The 21,863-nt window shown below is 35.8% G+C and overlaps 1 protein-coding gene across 2 annotated transcripts in view; it reads right to left on the reverse strand.

Annotated features, from left to right (window-relative positions):
* The window catches only part of LOC149800645 (serine/threonine-protein kinase ULK3-like), a 93,249-nt gene that overhangs the window by 37,719 nt on the left and 33,667 nt on the right, over positions 1-21,863 (reverse strand). For both annotated transcript variants that reach the window (XM_089954654.1, XM_089954655.1), the window contains exons 6-8: positions 12,750-12,832; positions 11,965-12,120; positions 3,882-3,987 (exon numbers count right to left, since the gene is read on the reverse strand). In XM_089954654.1, the coding sequence (XP_089810780.1) occupies positions 3,882-3,987; positions 11,965-12,120; positions 12,750-12,832 (345 nt within the window). The remainder of the gene's footprint in view (positions 1-3,881; positions 3,988-11,964; positions 12,121-12,749; positions 12,833-21,863) is intronic.

Here is a 21,863-nt window from a genome sequence, read left to right on the forward strand (position 1 = left end):
TGACATATGTACAATAATGGGGTAAAATTATCCCTTTGATTCAAACATATTTCACATGACATATGTACAATAATGGGGTAAAATTATCCCTTTGATTCAAACATATTTCACATGACATATGTACAATAATGGGGTAAAATTATCCCTTTGATTCAAATATATTTCACATGACATATGTACAATAATGGGGTAAATTTATCCCTTTGATTCAAACATATTTCACATGTCACATGGACAATAATGGGGTAAAATGACCTCTTTGATTCAAACATATTTCACATGACATATGTACAATAATGGGGTAAAATTATCCCTTTGATTCAAACATATTTCACATGACATATGTACAATAATGGGGGTAAAATTATCCCTTTGATTCAAACATATTTCACATGACATATGTACAATAATGGGGTAAAATTATCCCTTTGATTCAAACATATTTCACATGACATATGTACAATAATGGGGTAAAATTATCCCTTTGATTCAAACATATTTCACATGACATATGTACAATAATGGGGTAAAATTATCCCTTTGATTCAAACATATTTCACATGACATATGTACAATAATGGGGTAAAATTATCCCTTTGATTCAAACATATTTCACATGACATATGAACAATAATGGGGTAAAATTATCCCTTTGATTCAAACATATTTCACATGACATATGTACAATAATGGGGTAAAATTATCCCTTTGATTCAAACATATTTCACATGACATATGTACAATAATGGGGTAAAATTATCCCTTTGATTCAAACATATTTCACATGACATATGTACAATAATGGGGTAAAATTATCCCTTTGATTCAAACATATTTCACATGTCACATGGACAATAATTGGGTAAAATGACCTCTTTGATTCAAACATATTTCACATGTCACATGTACAATAATGGGGTAAAATTATCCCTTTGATTCAAACATATTTCACATGACATATGTACAATAATGGGGTAAAATTATCCCTTTGATTCAAACATATTTCACATGACATATGTACAATAATGGGGTAAAATTATCCCTTTGATTCAAACATATTTCACATGACATATGTACAATAATGGGGTAAAATTATCCCTTTGATTCAAACATATTTCACATGTCACATGGACAATAATTGGGTAAAATGACCTCTTTGATTCAAACATATTTCACATGTCACATGTACAATAATGGGGTAAAATTATCCCTTTGATTCAAACATATTTCACATGACATATGTACAATAATGGGGTAAAATTATCCCTTTGATTCAAACATATTTCACATGACATATGTACAATAATGGGGTAAAATTATCCCTTTGATTCAAACATATTTCACATGACATATGTACAATAATGGGGTAAAATTATCCCTTTGATTCAAACATATTTCACATGACATATGTACAATAATGGGGTAAAATTATCCCTTTGATTCAAACATATTTCACATGACATATGTACAATAATGGGGTAAAATTATCCCTTTGATTCAAACATATTTCACATGACATATGTACAATAATGGGGTAAAATTATCCCTTTGATTCAAACATATTTCACATGTCACATGGACAATAATTGGGTAAAATGACCTCTTTGATTCAAACATATTTCACATGACATATGTACAATAATGGGGTAAAATTATCCCTTTGATTCAAACATATTTCACATGACATATGTACAATAATGGGGTAAAATTATCCCTTTGATTCAAACATATTTCACATGACATATGTACAATAATGGGGTAAAATTATCCCTTTGATTCAAACATATTTCACATGACATATGTACAATAATGGGGTAAAATTATCCCTTTGATTCAAACATATTTCACATGACATATGTACAATAATGGGGTAAAATTATCCCTTTGATTCAAACATATTTCACAAGTCACATGGACAATAATTGGGTAAAATGACCTCTTTGATTCAAACGTATTTCACATGACATATGTACAATAATGGGGTAAAATTATCCCTTTGATTCAAACATATTTCACATGACATATGTACAATAATGGGGTAAAATTATCCCTTTGATTCAAACATATTTCACATGACATATGTACAATAATGGGGTAAAATTATCCCTTTGATTCAAACATATTTCACATGACATATGTACAATAATGGGGTAAAACTATCCCTTTGATTCAAACATATTTCACATGACATATGTACAATAATGGGGTAAAATTATCCCTTTGATTCAAACATATTTCACATGACATATGTACAATAATGGGGTAAAATTATCCCTTTGATTCAAACATATTTCACATGACATATGTACAATAATGGGGTAAAATTATCCCTTTGATTCAAACATATTTCACATGTCACATGGACAATAATTGGGTAAAATGACCTCTTTGATTCAAACATATTTCACATGACATATGTACAATAATGGGGTAAAATTATCCCTTTGATTCAAACATATTTCACATGACATATGTACAATAATGGGGTAAAATTATCCCTTTGATTCAAACATATTTCACATGACATATGTACAATAATGGGGTAAAATTATCCCTTTGATTCAAACATATTTCACATGACATATGTACAATAATGGGGTAAAATTATCCCTTTGATTCAAACATATTTCACATGACATATGTACAATAATGGGGTAAAATTATCCCTTTGATTCAAACATATTTCACATGTCACATGGACAATAATTGGGTAAAATGACCTCTTTGATTCAAACATATTTCACATGACATATGTACAATAATGGGGTAAAATTATCCCTTTGATTCAAACATATTTCACATGACATATGTACAATAATGGGGTAAAATTATCCCTTTGATTCAAACATATTTCACATGACATATGTACAATAATGGGGTAAAATTATCCCTTTGATTCAAACATATTTCACATGACATATGTACAATAATGGGGTAAAATTATCCCTTTGATTCAAACATATTTCACATGACATATGTACAATAATGGGGTAAAACTATCCCTTTGATTCAAACATATTTCACATGACATATGTACAATAATGGGGTAAAATTATCCCTTTGATTCAAACATATTTCACATGACATATGTACAATAATGGGGTAAAATTATCCCTTTGATTCAAACATATTTCACATGACATATGTACAATAATGGGGTAAAACTATCCCTTTGATTCAAACATATTTCACATGACATATGTACAATAATGGGGTAAAACTATCCCTTTGATTCAAACATATTTCACATGACATATGTACAATAATGGGGTAAAATGATCCCTTTGATTCAAACATATTTCACATGTCACATGTACAATAATGGGGTAAAATTACCCCTTTGATTCAAACATATTTCACATGACATATGTACAATAATGGGGGTAAAATTATCCCTTTGATTCAAACATATTTCACATAACACATGTCAATAATTGGGTAATATTACCCCTTTGATTCAAACATATTTCACATAACACATGTACAATAATGGGGTAAAATTACCCCTTTGATTCAAACATATTTCACATGTCACATGTACAATAATGGGGTAATATTACCCCTTTAATTCAAACATATTTCACATAACACATGTACAATAATGGGGTAAAATTACCCCTTTGATTCAAACATATTTCACATGACACAGATGCCATAACGGATTAAAATTTCTAATTGTCATGACTTAGTTGGAATATCAGCACATAATTATGTAATAAATAACATACTGATACTAATATTATTATTATTATTCAAAAGGTAATTAATTCACTCTACATTTGTTAGGTGGATTTAGAACACCCAAAACTATATGTATTCATCCAGATAAAGTATAACAGTTACAGTAAATTATGTGATAGGGAGTGACAAGAAATCTTTACATTTGATGGCTGGAATGAAGAACTCAATGGCAGAGCAATAAAGTTTGACTGCCTCTTGGTATTGACCTGCCTGGTCCCTACTCACTGCCTCCTGCACCAGTTTTATCTGAAGAAGAAAAAGCAGGGTAAAATCCATGTTAAAGAACCCTACAACAGAATGGAAATTGTTTGTAACAAACCTCAAGGTACCTGAGAAATTTGTTTGTTAAACCAAACTTTTGCTTTAAAAAAAAAATGAAAGCAAGACACATATAATATAATCATTAAAGTAAGCTGATATTTTGCAATTTGATACATATATACTGATACATGTATACTGATACATTTATACTGATACAAATATACTCACAAGTTGGGTCCAACTACCAACAAAATAGTTCCTGATCTGCTGCCACACAGTCTATGGTATTTATTCTCCTGATTACTTGTAACAAACTGCATATTGAGAAAGCTTGCCAGTAGCTTCTCGTGGGTTGGTGGTTCTTTCCGGGGTTTTCCCGGGTTCTTCCTCCACCATTAATACTGGCTGCCATGTATAGCCTATCGTGTGCTGAAAAATGGCGTTAAACCCCACAACAACAACAACAAACTGCATAGCCCCAGATCTACCTGTGCATTATGCAACAGCAAATAAAGGTCACTGCAGTTACAGTTGGTCCAAGTTATGAATATATACAGTAAATATGAACCCTTTAAACACACTCTTCTTTATAAATGGCTTCTGTCTGTAACAGACAATTTCATGAATTCTATTTTGAAAAACTTATTATATAGATATCACAGTTAGATGTATACATGTTGAACATGATATTACTTGGACAGGAATATTAATGTTCACCCCAAGTCTCTAATCCTAAGGCATAAATAGGATATTACACCTTGTAAAAACAAAATCTCTATTTTCTCAAAGAAAATTTGTTGTAGATTTGCTCATTTATTATAAACACATGTGAAGTCTTTATTCACTATGAAAAGGTGTGTCCCTGAGCCTGATTATCTTGATTTGAATATCCATTTGTTATTACATATATGATAAGCATGATATAATTTTGTGGTTTTTGAAGATCAGACAGTGAGATCTTCCTACTGGAAAACAGAACAAAGAGCAAATAGTGCAACATGACCTTCCAAGATTAACAATGATATGCACTATCCTTGCATATTTATAAAATGCCTTCTCTCTCTCAAAAATAAATTTGACAAAAATGTTTACAAAGAAAATTAGCATATTGGTTGATTGCATGATTTTCAAATCAAGCTGTGTGATATTGTGATATTCCAATTGTTATGTATATTTATTTTGCATTATGTGTTGGTTTTTTGTCCATGATTATAAATATATATATATATATATATATATATATATATATATATATATATATATATATATATATATATATATATATATATATATATATATATATATATATATATATATATATATATATATGCCTTCTTGAAATCCACAAAGACGTGGTACAGATCTTGCTGGTGTTGGAAGTACTTCTCACACAAAATCCTGAGGTTGAAGATCTGTTCTATTGTGCTGCGCCCTGATCTGAAAACTGCCTTCTCCTCGGCAATGATCTTTTTAGCCTGTGGCTTTTGTCTGTTCAGCAGTATCCTTAACATGACTTTGCTTGGATGGCTTATAAGACTGACTGTATGGTGGTTTTGACAGTGTTGCAAGTTGCCTTTCTTGGTGAGGGTGATGATCAGTGATTGGGTCCATCGCAATGGCCATACTCCTGTTTGCCAGATCTTGTTGCAGATGTTTGTGAGGGTGTTAATCATTGCTTCTCCACCAGCTTTGACAAGTTCTGCTGGAATTTTGTCCACTCCTGCTGACTTCCTCTTTTTCAGTGATCTCAATGCGGCTTCTACTTCTTCATGTAGGATAGGATGGTTGTTGTTGTTAGTTGCTGGAGGGACGTTCATTACCTCTGAATCTATTGTGGCTTAGTGGTTGTAAAGTTCTGTGCAGTACTCTGTCCATTTTTTCAGAATATCTTTTTCTTCTGTGAGGCAGTTTCTGGCAGTGTCCTATAAGGAAGTAACCCACTGTTGTTTTCTGCTTGTTAGAACTTGGACCAGTTGGTATGCTTTCCTGCAGGGTAGGGCATGCAGCCTTGTGGATGATCATGAGACTGTACAACATCAATGTCAACCTCATCACAGTAAAAGACCACCTTTATGACAAGGCCACCAGTGCAGTATGGTGGCACTCTACAGTTTCACATTTTGGTTATACTGGCATTTTAAAAAAGACCTTGTATATCTTAGGTATAATTCAAAGAACCTTTAATTCCCTTTATTTTGGTGCATGGTTGATGGGTGTAATATGGGTTATAGAGTATGCAACTTGGCCTTACTCCAGATGTGCACCTTTCAAAAAAGTGCTAGCTCCACTTGGTCGTTTTCACTTTCTGAACTTCAGAGGCAATTGTATAAAAAAGAGCTGATAACTTTTTTTACATTTTATGTATTTGGTAATTCATTCATTGCACTTTCAGAAGCTGGTATTGTCTAGTCTGGCAAAATTCATTTTCCCTATTTGAATAGCTGCTATGGATAGTGTATTTTAGGCAAATTCAGTCTGATTTTTTGGCACAAGGGAGCAATCATTTTAGTTAGCAGTGCGTTTAGATCATGTACAATTTCCAAAAGTACAATATCCAAAGAAATATCATCCACATTACATTAATGTAGCATAGAGGTATGCAAACATTCTCTCCATTGTGCATGCTTTAAATGCAAACAACTTTCACCTTACATACATCACTCTCTCAAAAGTACATAATAACTGGTGAGCACCCCCTATACAGCAGCAAAGGGGACTGGTTCAAAATGACAGTTGGAGTCAGACAAGGCTGCCTGCTCTATTCCACACTATTTAACATCTTTCTGGAGAGAATCATGGCTGAGATGCTTGAAAAGCATAAAGGGATGGTTAGCATCAGAGGCAGAACAGTCACCACCTTATGTTTTGCTGACAACATTGATGGACTAGCAGGAAATGGGCAAGAATTAGCTAGCTTAGTAGAGGGCCTGGACAAAATCTCTGCAGCCTATGGCATGGAAATTAGTGCAGAGAAGACCAAAATGATGACCAACAATATCAAGGGCATCAGCACTGACATCAGGGTCCAAAATATGAAGCTAGAAACCGTCCACAGCTTCAAGTATTTGTGGGCAACTGTAACAGATGAAGGATCGAAGCCTGAAGTACTCTCCAGGATTACAAAGACAACAGCAGCACTGACAAAACTTAAGCCCATCTGGAACAAACATCACACTCAGTTCAAAGGTCAGATTGATGCACTCACTGGTGATCTCCATATTTCTCTACGCCTACGAATCATGGATCATAACAGCTGACACTGAAAAAAGGATACAGGCCACAGAGATGAGATGTTTCTGAAAGATCCTCGGTGTCACATACAAAGACCTTGTCACCAATGCTTCACTACTGTGCCATTTTGATCTCCACATCTTAAAATTCATGTTTGTAATCAAATTTCATCAACTCAGTTTATTTCGATGAATTAAAATCAATGATCACCACTGCCTAAGCTATGAATTTTCTCCATGAAACTGTCTACATTTTCATTAAATCTGGCATGCACATCATTGCCATCACTAGCATCATCAATACTGTTCTCCATTTTGATCTCTACACTAGAAAAAAAAGTTCTGAAATAAAATTTTCACCTGTTTTTAAAATTATTTTTTACTTACATGGTCACTCCATGACACAGCATTTGTACCTTCTACATTTATTTCCTTCTTTTCAAAACAGTACACATAAAATAACAAATTACACAGTTAAATGCGCACTTCTGCAAAATGATAGACATAATATCTTGAACATATGACTGGAATTGAATCCCCAATGAAATGGTAAAGTACTAGTGAAATCATATGAAGCTGATAACTGTTGATCTATTTTGCACTGAACCATAGAACACCAGAGATGGTTCAATTAGCTGGCATACACACCTGTGCCCCAAGCAATGCTGTTGTTGAAAGAAGTTTATTGCTCATACTGACAAATTAATTTACATATGGAACAAAGTAATTTGAAATCATGAAAATCAATCCCAAAATGAAAGGTGAATGGTAAAAAAATTAAAAAATAATTATGCCTTTCATATATACTTTATGGTTATATGAATCTGCTTATTATATGACTTTTCTTCAGTCATAAATGCAGATATAAATTACAAATCCCTTTAATATACAAGGGCTAACATGTCATTGCGAAGACAGGCCAATTAACAGATATTTATTATCATTCAGCCTTCAGTGAATATAACAACTTTAAGTTACATGTGTTATAACTGGACACCTGCCTCATAAGCTGAACCATTTAAGTCCAAGGGGATGATGGTTACAAAGTAACGCAATATATGTCACATTTTGGACACAAATATTCTTCATTTCAGGAATGAATAATTATATGACCAAAAGATCCAAGCTGTAATTTGTAGTAGTGACTATACAAAAAATAATGTGATCAGACCCAAAAAAGATTTATGAGAACTATGTTACTTACCTACCTATCAGACTAACATATAAAAAAATTGGTGTCTCATTTTGGTCATTACTTTTCCAAAATTTTTTGACTGTATCAATGAGTAACTTTTTATGACTAAATATAAAGAAAAAATTACAAATATGTTTTTACACAGGTAAAGATTTTATTTTAAGATATTAAGAGTGCCTGTAGATTGCACAGGATATATAAATAGATATAAAGTTTCTAATAATAAAACCTGCTGATAAGTTTTGGGGTAATTTCTCATTGGCTGGCAGGTATTATAAATATTCAATATGCATTGTTTGTTATTATTTGTATTTATTATATGCTGTGGGCTATGTGGGCTCTTGTAGCTGACCTTGTCCAAAATCAAGTTCACTCTATACCTGACCAGAATCATTGATTTGTAAAAAAATATATATATTCTGGAAGCAACTAATACATAGTTTACATTTCTTTGTGAGATCTCGAAGCAGAGTCTTTTGGTGTGTTCAGTATTTGACTTTGGGTGGAATTTATTTATTCACTGGAAATAAAAAGTGCTCATTAATAATATTCTTGGACAGAGACATTAACTGGGAATTAGGGTGAATTCAAACAAGGACTACTTGGATTATATTACTGTGATTCATCAACATACTGTTGACACATCATTACAATTCAAGTCATTGGTACATTAATACATTCAAGACTACAGGTCACTACAGGCATGTCAACACCTTCCAAGTTGGATTTTATTTGAAATACCACTAAAGTTTATTCAGAATTTATTCACTAGGACTTGTGTTAAAAATTGTAAGACTATTTGGGATTGAATTCAAAATACCATACCTTTTTTTTTTTTACATTTTCACTTTGTATGACAGGGAAATAAATTACTTGTTGAATTTTACAAAACTTGTAGTTTACGACCATTGAGTTGTAATAGTGGTCAGGTGGGTTCTTAGAATAATTAAGTTATTTCCTATTGGATGGGTTAGGTCATGTGAATAGGTATTGTGAAATACAAGAGTGAATAGTAAGGTCTGTCATGGTGCATTGTGACATATTATAATAGACCTTGGGAGGTGTATATAAGGAGAGATCTGAGTAATCAATACATTCCAAGTCTGAATTCAATTCTATTTTTGGATTCTTATTTCATATCTCAAATCAGTCTGCAGAGGTATTTAATGTTCTGTTTAGATTAATTGATTAGATTATACATGTAGTATATGCAAAACCAGTCATCACTGATGTCCATGCTCTAAAATTTGCATTTAATGCATTTTGTTTACATTTCTACTGAATGACACAAGAAGGGAAAACAAAGCATAAATTAGCAATGCAGCATGTTATTAACTTACTAAAACCTTCTCCATTCAGACATGATTTTGGGCTTCCATAAAAAAAGCTGAAAATCTGAAAGGGGGGTTTGGGGGTCCTCCCCCAACAGGGTTTCGAGGGGCAGTGCCCCAGATCCAGGGGGCCAAAGGCCCCAGTCCAAAAATGCATTTTACACTCACGAAAAGCTGCTCCTGGTGCAACTTATGATCATAATATAAAACAAAATATAATCATTTGAAAAGCTAACAAACTTAACCAAAAATTTTCAACTTGAATAATTTCACAATCAATAAACTGTATTGTCACATGAATTTTTTCTCCAATACTATTGGTGCTTAAGTTATTTCAAGTGCATGTCAGTGTTTACATCATAATTATGTCAATAATTAGGCATTTTTTGCTGCAACATATTACACTTCTCTCTTTTCATAACAAATCTGTAAAATAAACACCCAAGTACATCACCTATATACAAATAATCCCATATATATTCACTTGTCTTTTCGTCCACTGGACAAAACCTGTTGATATGCCAGTCAAGCTCTTTTTGTGGCTTTATCAAAGATTTCTTTAGCCTTCCTTTTTTGTCAACACTGATTTTGTTGGCTCAATGTGCAATCGTTTTTTTTCCTTCTCAACGAGAGTCTTTTTCCTTTCAAGTCCCAGCTTGTGTTGGCGACATGCAGTGCACATATTCTGACAGAGGGCTACATCTGTTCTAGGCTCTTCCAACCATGACTTCCGTAATTTATACCTTTATTGCAGATGTCACAAAATGCCCATATTCTGACAGAGGGCTACATCTATTCCAGACTCTTTCAACCACGACTTCCGTAATTTATATCTTTATTGCAGAGGTCACAAAATGCCAGTCCTCTATCGTTCTGTTTTCTTATAAACTTACCAACTAATTTTCCGTTAACTTTTCGCTCCAGCCATTCCCATTTCCATACATTTTTTAAACCTTTATCTAAACTTCTCGTGTCATGGTCTCTCTCAACAACTCAGGACACCATTTTTTGTAAGCACGCTTCTTCTTTCCATTGCAATCAGTTTCATTTACACGAAGATTCATTGGATGAATTTAAACTTTTGACCAATCAGAATACTCTTTACGAGAGTCGTGGGCTAACTAATATATGCAGTGAATACGTTACAAGGGTCATTGCGGAATGGACTGAACAGACTGTTTAAAAACCGGAAAAAAACCGGATCGGACATAATAAAAAATAAAATATAAAATGGACTATATCAAGAAAAATCGGATTCAAGCCAGCAGAAAAGCGGATTTCTGCTTTAAAACAGAGAAAAATCATGTCTGTCCATTACTAATGGAGCAAGTGAAAATAGTCAGCATGTGTTAAGTCATAAATGACAACAAGAGGTCAACAAAATAATGTGTCGTAACCTTGTCTTAAATAAATGAAATCCATAAAGGTGAAAACGTCACACAAATTTGGCAGAAATTTTAAAAAATAATGTAAACAACCTGCAGAAGAATGATTGTCCCACAATAAATCCAAGAGGAAATTTTGGATGGTCCAATTTGAACACAAAATGGCTTGGATTTTCAGAAGTAAAATGTACAAAGTTATTTGTACAGCAGCGAAACGAAAAACTGGCGATACCTGGTATGACAAGGGGAGGTAATAGGCAAGAGTTATTGCCCATTGCATATGTAAGATAGTAAAAGATGATTTTCATCTTTTAGTAGAGATAGATTCATGAGGTAGCAGGCTCAATTCCTAACGTAATGTGATTGGGGAACATATTTAAAGGAGAAAGCTTAAAACTAGCATCTCCTGTTGATACAAGGGAAGGTAATAGGCAACATTTGTTGCTTTTTGTCTCCATAAGATATGAAAAGAATTTTCATCTTTAGCAGGGCTGGATTCGGGAGGTATGACTGAAATTTGATTGGAAATATGGATTCCAGAGTGGTAACAAACAACTGATAATGGACAAAAGACACACAACTGTACAACACATAAAGATAATACACTATTGCCCATGATGATGCAGAGACCTATCATAAGCTCAAGCCAAATTAGATAATAATTACAGTAAGTCCTGTTCTTAATTTTACCATCATGATTACCCTCCATACAAGGTATACCAGTCCAAAAAGAAGTACAATATAGTCATTTGTTCAGTGTCCTTTATAGATAGATTACCCTGTATAATGTGTTGCAAAACTATAAAAAGCCAGTAACTTACTGCCTCTGGCAAACAGTTATTGGAGGGAGCATGCCTGAGATCAAGGAAAGGATGGTTGAAGAAGTCATCAAAACTAATCCTCTTATCAGGATCACGTTGCAGAAGACGTAAAAGAAAATCCCGGCAATTATCTGATATCTCAACACCAAATGGTAACTGAAAATGATAAAAGGTAAAAAATCATGACTTATTCCTGAAAGGAACAGCATAATTTTAACCGTATGTGTGCCATTAGAAAATATAATTTGAATGATTTGATATCTGCACTTTAGTTGGAGATTAGATTTTACAGACAATTCTATTTTATGTAAAGTCACCTTCATTCATTGCAGTTAAAACTGAGGAAAAAACTAATACAAACGCTTCTGTGTTATATAGTTTAATTGTTGCTATCAGCTAATAAAGCATTTTATCAGCATTTAAGTGAGTTACCTCCCCTACATATATGAAACAAGAACAAAGATAAAACAGGGAAGATTTATTTCTCTTACCATAGGTAAAATGCAAAAGTGAAGAGACCCTAGACTAAAAGATGATAATTTATTCTTTAAATTTATTAAAAGTCTTTAATATTTTGGCTACCACTATATAGTGCAGAAAATGTTTTCAGTAATCTCAGGTAATTATGAGATATCTGCAATTACATTTACTAACAAAAGAAAATGATGCTGACCATTTCAAATAACACAACTGTGTAATTCAATCAAAAGAAACACAACATCTAGCCTGAAACATTTACAGACTAACCATATGGTCAAAGAATTATCATAGCTGTCTCAATATACCTCAACAGGACTTGGATCTCGTATTTTTTCTTCCAGTTCCTTGAAACTTCTCGATGCAAAGGGGGCTCTTCCAAACAAACATTCTGTAATTTAAAATATCATATTTATTTCTTAACACATGTAATTGTCAATGATTCAATATTATTCAGGGTGTTTTTTTCTCCAAGGAATTTTCAAGAATTTCTAAACCTTTAAAACAGAACTTTTCATACACAGGAAAAAAAGTTTATATATTCTTATGTCACGTGTTTAGGCTCTAATAAACAGTAACAACGAAAAGGTGAAAACAACAAGATTTGAAAAATTTAACAAATAATTTATTTCCTTGAAAAAACAATGTAAAACCAAAAAAAGTAAGAACCTACGGTTTTAAGAATCAAATCCAGAAATAATCCAAGAATAATCCACAAAATTAATTTTTAGAAGTCCTAGTAATGAAATTTTCAAATGAATTCAAGTTCGAGTCAAGACAAAAATTCCAAAATGGAAGGCAATGACATATATTGTGGCTAGTATTGTGCTGTTGTGTCTACAGTTCTTTGTTGTTTCACATACAATATTCCACTTTTGAATTTCTTAATAAAATTTCAAGAAATGTCTTTGCCCAAGAATTCTGTATGAGCACTCAAATATTTCCAGGAAAAACAATTAATAATTGCAAAAAATAAAATTTAGACTCATCTGGTCACAACTAAACACTTTCCAGTGTAAAAGCCCAATAATTTCTCTATGGACAAAGGTTATTCATATTCCAGAACAGTTCTGAAGCTATTTACATGTTTAAAGTCCAGTATTCCAGTACAGCCTTGATCTCTCTATCCCACAATAAAAATAAATTTTAAAAAAAATTTGTTTACTTCAGTCTCAATCAAGTTCAAGAACCAGATCAGCAAAAAGATACTATTTTTAGGTGTTTTCAACTAAACAGTCAGGTCAACCTATTTTCTGGAAAGTATCAAATTCCAGTAAACAAAATTATATTACTTAACATGTAATGAAATAAAAATAAAAAGATTTTAAAACTTACAAACAATTAAATTAAATCAAATATACAAAACACTCCCACCATAAAGAAAAAGAAAGATTTATATGATAAAGCTTTCTTTCTACCATACATTAATTATACATGAGGTTAAAAAGAGCTCTTATAAATTATATATGAGTTGGATATCCAGACTTTAGTGAGTAATCATTCTTAGTGAGAACTGTTCAATTGTGTTTTCACATTTCGTTTGATTCTGTTTTGTTTTTGTTTTGTTTGTTTTTTTTGTTTTTGAATGATTTTCTTTTTCTTTATTGACTAAAATGCCTGGGATCAATTGGAATTGTCTTATGCCTGGTATAGAGGTTTAAACATCCTTACATAAACTAAGTAATTCCTGTTTTTGATGTGAACTGATAGGGTCACGTTTCTGGTAATACATGTATAGGGGATTGACCGGCTGAAAAAACAAAAATTATCCCAATCACTTTCAAGGTTGTGAGTACTCGAGTGTAACAGTGACAAAAGTTCAGTACAACAATTACATGGATCAGACAACAGGAACACCTTCTACTCAGCCCAATAGGATTAAGCTGAATACATACTTCAGGACACAAATCATGGATAAACAACTCATGGCATACCACCCACAAGGATGCCAGATTATCGACTTTGGCATGGTGCCCAACCCCCCCAGACAAGCGGAAATACTAGCGACCCTAAATGCTAGAGGGATTGATATCGGGAAGATTGAGGGGTTACAAAATGCGGGTTTAAACAAATATTGCCTATACCCCAATCAATATGATACCCCGCTTCTGACGATGGGAAGTACTGACGTTAAAGGAATGTTAGCCGAAATTAGGGAGGCCCCCCCCCCTTCACCAGACAGATAGAAGAAAAATTGATAGAAGTGCATATCATTGGACTCCCACTGGAAATAGACACCAAGGAAATAGTCCACAAGGTGTGCAAAAAATTTGGAGTTACAATCAATACCCACAAGATGGCCACCATATGGGGTTTTGGTCCTATCAAATCTGGAACCAGGATATTAATAACAACAAGAGAGGGTGCAAAAAAAATCCCCATCTTTTTCTACGTGATGGGGTTCAGACTCAAAAGTTGGTACAAGGGGAGTGAACAGGACAGGAAGTGTCAAATCTGTGGAGAAACAGGACATGCCCCGAGAGAATGCAAGCTACAGCAATTACAACAACAACAAACGACCTATGCTAGCAAGACCATGGGGACCAATCATATACCAACAACAACGGAAATTGAAAAAATGATAGAACAAGCTAGGACAGTACAAGAGCAACAATTACCAGCTGCAGAAGCACAACAGGAACTAAATGAGATCAGCATCCTACCGGATCAAACAGGCCCAGGATGGGATCAATTCTTAAGCCCAAATAGAACGGGAAAGACGAAAACACCAAGGAGGGAAGAGGTGATTACAAATGACAAATCTGGCCTCCTCCAGGAAGATAAAGAAGAACCCTCACAAGAGGAAAAGGGAGAAGAGGACCTGGGAGATAAAATAGACATTTCTGGATTAGCACCACTTACTTGCTCCACACCTCTTCCACATAAAAAGCTTAAAAAAAAGAAAGGCAAAATCTGGATCCCATTTGTCAAGAGAGGACACTGTATGGGGAGCTAAATGAAAATGACTCTCATGCACAGAATGAAGAGAACGAAGGAAGCGAAAGGAAACTCCAAAATGAAAAAAAAAAACAGCTAGAGCCAAGGGAAGGTACTGGAAATCAGACTCAGTACAAAAGCAACATGGATGAAAGCTCTGAAGAAGAAGGAAATGACGAAGACAGTGACAGTGATGAAGAGTATGAAACAGGGACAGACCTGGAAGACATGATGGGAGACACGAAACAGACAATAGGAACGGAGACAAATATGAAAACTGATTTTGGCGAGACAATGAACGAGACAAATGACGAAAGTAATAAAACAACCATTGAAAGTGTAACGGGGGGACCCAGTTTCCCCATCATCTTCATCATCAACTAACTCTAATGTGGCCTAAATTATCACACATGTTTTCAACAAAATTTTAAATAAATAAATAAATAAATTTTGATTTCTAAAGCGGCAACCTGGGAGGAATGGCAAAAATGGAAGGAAAAAACTTCTGTCTTTTGTCCATAAATGTTAATGGAATTAATAAAGAGAAGATAATGGACCTAAGTAAAATAACAAAGTATGATGTCATTCTTACAAGAATCACATAATGGATTTACAAAGGATTTAATCATTCTATGTGAAGAGAAAATGAATGGAATTGTTCTATTAAATAACTATGTAGGGAATGATATGAAAGGAGGGGTAGTGGTAGTGATTAATAATAAAAAAGGGAGGCAATGGGAAAGGAAAGAGGAGGGAGAATTCTTTAGGGGAAGACTTATGCATATTGTTATTGAAGGTACTCACTTTGTAAGTGTCTATGTGCCAGCGAATGAATATAAAAAAATTGAATTTTTAAATAAACTATCTAACTATCTGGAAAAATACACCATGGAAGACCTTGTCTTAGGAGGCGACTTTAACTGGGTGGGAGATTATATTGATAGGGTAGGGCCGTTAACGAAAAGTGATTTAAGACTGAAACCGGAAATGGAAAAATTCTTAAACAATCACAAATTTACGGATGTATATAGAATTCTAAACCTACTTAGAAGGGAATTTACCTATGAGTATAAAATTGAGAAGGGAAGCAGGCTAGACAAATTTTATGGCACAAATTTTGGCAAAAATATATATAAGGAAGCAGGTATTTTAAATTTTAAAATATCAGATCAAGCAGCAGAGGGGGCGAATCGGACATTTTGTCCAATCGTTATTTTGCTTAATTATTACTTTCTGCACTCAACGATCTAGTGTCGTCAGCGCCTGGTAAAAAAAAAACGACGACGTCGTTGGGGGATCGTCCAATCGTCATTTGGTTTAATTAACACCTTCTGCGCGCCGATCCCCAGCGTCGTCAGCGTCCGGTAAGCACATCGACGACCGCGTCGATGTCATCGCCCCCTCTGCTGCTATGATCTTACAAACAGAGTGATCACTAACTCCTCCTCTTGCAGATCAATTAGGTTATTTGACTGATCGGTAAGTCTGAAATTAATTCTCGTTAAAAACCGATCATGGCATCGCATATAGACCGGATTAATCGGACTCTCAATGATCAAAAATCCCGGAGGGGCTGTTGGTGAAAACGAATAAAGGATATACCCCTGTTGAGCTTGATTTGATTGCTTGGTATCCACCTGATAACTCCCTTCGATAACATCACACACTAGATTGATCGCTATCACTGATGCGATATTTACGTTGTATGGAGCAATATGCCTACCACCATCTCCGTTATCGTGTCTGAGGATAGTTGATGGGGGGGTCTCCGCGGGTGGATTCTCAGGCCATCCTAGTATGGTTCTTATTGAACTGTTATAAATATCAACCATATACCCCGGTGTGCTTATTTCAATCGTCGACGATAACGTCGGTTCATGAACCGTAATAGCGATTTTTGATTCCTTTCCTGTGATCGATTTTATCCTGCGTTGAAATTCTTTATTGATTTGTTCTATTTGGTATGACCCAGTTGGTATTGTAACCTCCTCCCAGTCTGGGGTCCCATCGGGTTTATTTGTCCGTGCAAAAACCAGCGAGTTATTAGGTTGTTGTCCGTTAAATGCGTCCGCTCGGATATTAGGCCAACTGTGATATACTCGCAATTTTGCCAGTGCTATTTCCTTTACTGGAACCGGTGATGGAAAGTTTACACTGAATTCGGGTTTCGTTGACGTTATTGATATCATATTTGTTTGTACCGGAGTGGTGTTCTCCGCGATCCGCTGAAGTAATTGAAACCCTTCGGGGTTCAGCGACATTATTATTATTCGTTGTCTTTAGTGTCTAATTTCAACAACCAGGTGGTTTCGGCTTCCAGTTGAAAATCCTCGATTTTTGACATCGCGGAGCTATATAACTGGACCATCGTGGAGAATTCAACATCGGATACGAACAAATTATCAATCGATAACGAGATCAACCCGGATAATTTCGAGTATGCGTCGGATACTATTTGATGTTTTACTGTATACTCGTTGAGTTTTTTCTGAAAACACGATGATATCTTCCTAGTGATTGCGTTGGCAACTCCAGCAACTGTTGTCATTGCGGAGACAGCGATTGGAACAGCGATCGGGGTTATCGTGGTCACCGTGGATAAAATAACACCGGCGCCAGCTACTATACCCGACACCGAGTACACGACCGCGTCGATGGCGGTTATTTTACGACGGTATTTTTTTATTTTTACACGGTATTGTTCGGAAAGCGTTTTCAAGTTCGCGGAAAATTCTTTTGCGGTATCGAATCGATATTGATGTGACGTCGGTGATACCTCTGATTCAACTTCCTTGGTGGTCATTTTTATTTTAAAAGAGCTAGTGTTTTTAATTACTTAGATTCGCTGCAAATTCCACATACCATGTAATGTTTGCCCGGGCTAGATTTCTATCAACGGCATAAATTGTAAACTGTTCAGTTGCGTTCTTGTCTATAATTGTTGATATTGTATTGTTAAACCCGGATGAACTCGACGATAATATATTAAACTGCATCATTGAAACCAGTGTCAATCGATAAATGCCCTTAACAGTTGCGGTGATATTTACTGTATTCTGTGTAGGAGTCCAATCGAATGATCCATGCCGAATTGTGTATACTGTGTTGATGATGTTCTCATGAGGGATTTTTATTTTTTCGAATTGCTCTGCTACTCTCGGTAGTCCGTCTTTAATCGCTTCAACATCAGTTTTAATCGTTCCTATTTCCTGTATATGCGTGTCCACATCTTTTTTGTTCGCTGCAACATTAGTTTTGATTGTTTCTATTTCCCGTGTATTCTCGGTCATACTTTTTTTGTTTGCTGCAACATCAAGTTTGATTGTTCCTATTTCATATGTATGCACGTCTATACCTTTTTTGTTCGCTGCAACATCAGTTTTAATTAATCCTATTCCCCGCCAATACGCGTCTATATTTTTTTTGTTCGCTTCAATATCAGTTTTGATTGTTCCTATTTCCTGTGTATGCGTGTCCATATTATTTATGATCGTTGTAACATCAGTTTTGATTGTTTCTATTTTCCGTCCATGCGAGTCTACATTATTTATGATCGTTGCAACATTAGCGCCGATTATTTCTATTTCCCGTTCATGCGCGTCTACACTCTTTTTGTTTGTTGCAACATCAGTTTTGATTGTTTTTATTTCCTGTCCATACGCAGTGATATCATTTATAGTTATTGTAATCTCATCCGGCTTGGTATTTTTTTTACCAAAGAATTTATCAAAGTTGTCATCGATCCTGTTAACATTTTTTCGCAACAGGGGTAAATTGACCGACATCGCCGTAAACTCCAAAATAGCATTTGTTATTGTTTTAAGATTTGGTTCGGCTATCGTCGCGGTTCCAAAAAAACTACTGATAATGAATTGCATACCGGCGACAGATACTTGTATCCCCTCGAACTGAATTGCTTGTATGTCAAATTTATTATGCAAATTTTTTAACGAATCCGACATGGTTATATAATTGTTGCCAAGTATACTTATTCTTCCATCTATCATCGATATATCTTCACCCGGTTTGAGTCGTCCGTCGCTGGTATACAGCGCGATAGCGTTCTCGGCGGCATCACGCTGTCGTATTAAAACGTCATTCAGTGACACATTACCGGATTTCAATTTACCCTGGCGGTCTTGAAATACAACTATTTCGCCCGGGTCAACACTTGTTAGATTCAACGTATCAGCGATTTCATCCTCAATTAGTTTTTTTATGTCGGCGGCGGCCGTTTCCGTGGATTCTTTCAGCGCCGAAACCGGTCGTCCCCAAATATCAATCATTATTATCTAATGTAATTGTCTCTAAATTTCCCACTAGTGTATTCGTTTACAACCACATGAGGTGGTTTCCGCGATGATGAAATCGCCGCGAGTACGTTCAATACTTCACGGCCGCATATCGGCGGGTCGCTTAACTGCTGTGTTGGCAACGTGGAATAAAAAACCCGGGCTGAACACGCCGGGGCTGAACACGCCCGGATATACCGCATGAACTCGTTCGGCGGGGCTAACCCGTATGAATCAAAATAGACGATTGCACGCGGATCAATCGCGTACGCAACCCAATGAGTTCCCGCTCCGGAGGACCCATCGAGGTTAATTATGCCGGTTTCAATATTCCTTGGTGCCGCCGGTAATTGATCCCTCATAAAAACACCTCTGAAGTTTTTTATCGCTAGCGCGTTTGCGGCGTCTATTAAATCAAAATTAGACATGGGAGTCATAGACTCCCGAGTCAATAAACGGTTCCCGGTAGTCTTAGACCCTTTCCCGAGTACCATGAATACGGGGTTCCCGGTAGTCTTAGACCCTTTCCGGCCACGGGTCGTTTTTTTTTGTAGCCTTTCCCGGTTGCCTTCTTCAATGCCATTCCCGCCGCGGTACCAACGGCTCCTAACGCCGCCGCCTTAGCCACTGCTGGTGCGGCCGCGGCAATCAACGCTGGAATCGCAGCTAACAGCGGAAATATCCCACCGGTCTTTTCCATGTTTTTAATTGCTGCGGCTGAAAAATCTATTTGAACACCCTTTTTATTCTTCATCGCATTATTGAAATCTTTTATTTGACGCGCCGTCAACGATATCTTATGATTACCACCTGCCATCTGCGACGGCTTCAGCGTTATTGTGGTCCCGCATTGTTTAGCCGACTTTGATCGTAATTTCTTGACTTGACCATCAGTCAACTCTACACTGACGACACTATACGACATTTTATTGTAAACGCGTTTTGTGCTTTCAATTACATGTTTTCCACTGGCGCATCAACGATTCTCATTCGTCCACCAACGCCTTCTAGCAGCATTGATTTATCGCTGAGAATGACAGCAACCGCTCTATAATTAACACCACCCGGGGCTATACGAGCTCTGAAGTGTATATCAACGACGGATTGTCTCGTTAAATCAAGATGTTCCAACGAAAAATAATAAATCGGATACAGGTTTTTAAAATCAAGTTGTGATATTTGCAAACCAGTGTCGACGTTTTGATCACGACCCATATACGACAGCAATCGATGATACACACGTGCGATATGGTTGTCGCCGTAATTAAGCTGTATATCCTCGGATGGTTCCTGTTGTCCGTTTATTCTCAGCGAAACATCTCTGACTCCTAATTGATCAAATATCATATGGCTGCGTTCTTGACTGCCCAATCGTTCCCTATTCTGTAGCGCTATGAATATATGACGCGGGGCTGAAACACCCTGTTTTGATGCCAGGTGCCATGTAAACGTATCGGCGACGTTATCTTCTTTAGCATCAGTTGTTACCGCTAGCCAACTCAACAACGATTTTCCCCCCTGTTCCATAAATGCTAACAATCGTGCCTCCGTGGTAACTGATGGAGTCAGTACCGGCATCCACAATGCCATTTTAGTTAAAATGACTTTACCGGCAGCGACGCCAGCAGCATGCCATATTGCATTGTTATCATCGCCCCTTCGCGTCAGCGCGATTGTATGCTTAGCCCCATAGACAACTTTTCTGACATTTCTGCAGAATCCAAATATGTGATGGAGTGGAATCGCGCATGAAAACTTTTGGCGTGGTCCTTGCAACATTCCTACTCGTGCTGCGAATCCCATATTGTAATTACCGTTAAGACTTTTTATAATATTGAAATCAGCGCCTGGTTTTGCTCTGCGATCTGGATTGGCTGCTTCAGCCTGATCACCTGCGATATTTTCCTTCGCTAGCACGTTGATATACTGAATATGATCAGCGTTATCGGTGGTGTCCTTTGCGAACATTATAGATGGGCCCGCCGATCTTGTATAATCATCCGAGTATCTCGCTAACCCAATTATCGTCGTTGCAACATCAACCTCGCGTTCTATTGATTCAATTTCTCGCCCGTCAATAAGATATCTGGCACTCTCAAATAACGCCATGATACCGTTGTTAACGAAGCCAACTCGAACACGAGGGTCATCTGCGTATGGTGCATTATCGGCGGCATTTGTCACGAGTTCTCC

The sequence above is a fragment of the Sinohyriopsis cumingii genome, chromosome 4, assembly GCF_028554795.1.
Source record: "Sinohyriopsis cumingii isolate HCF-2022 chromosome 4, ASM2855479v2, whole genome shotgun sequence".
Classification (NCBI taxonomy): Eukaryota; Metazoa; Mollusca; class Bivalvia; order Unionida; family Unionidae; genus Sinohyriopsis; species Sinohyriopsis cumingii.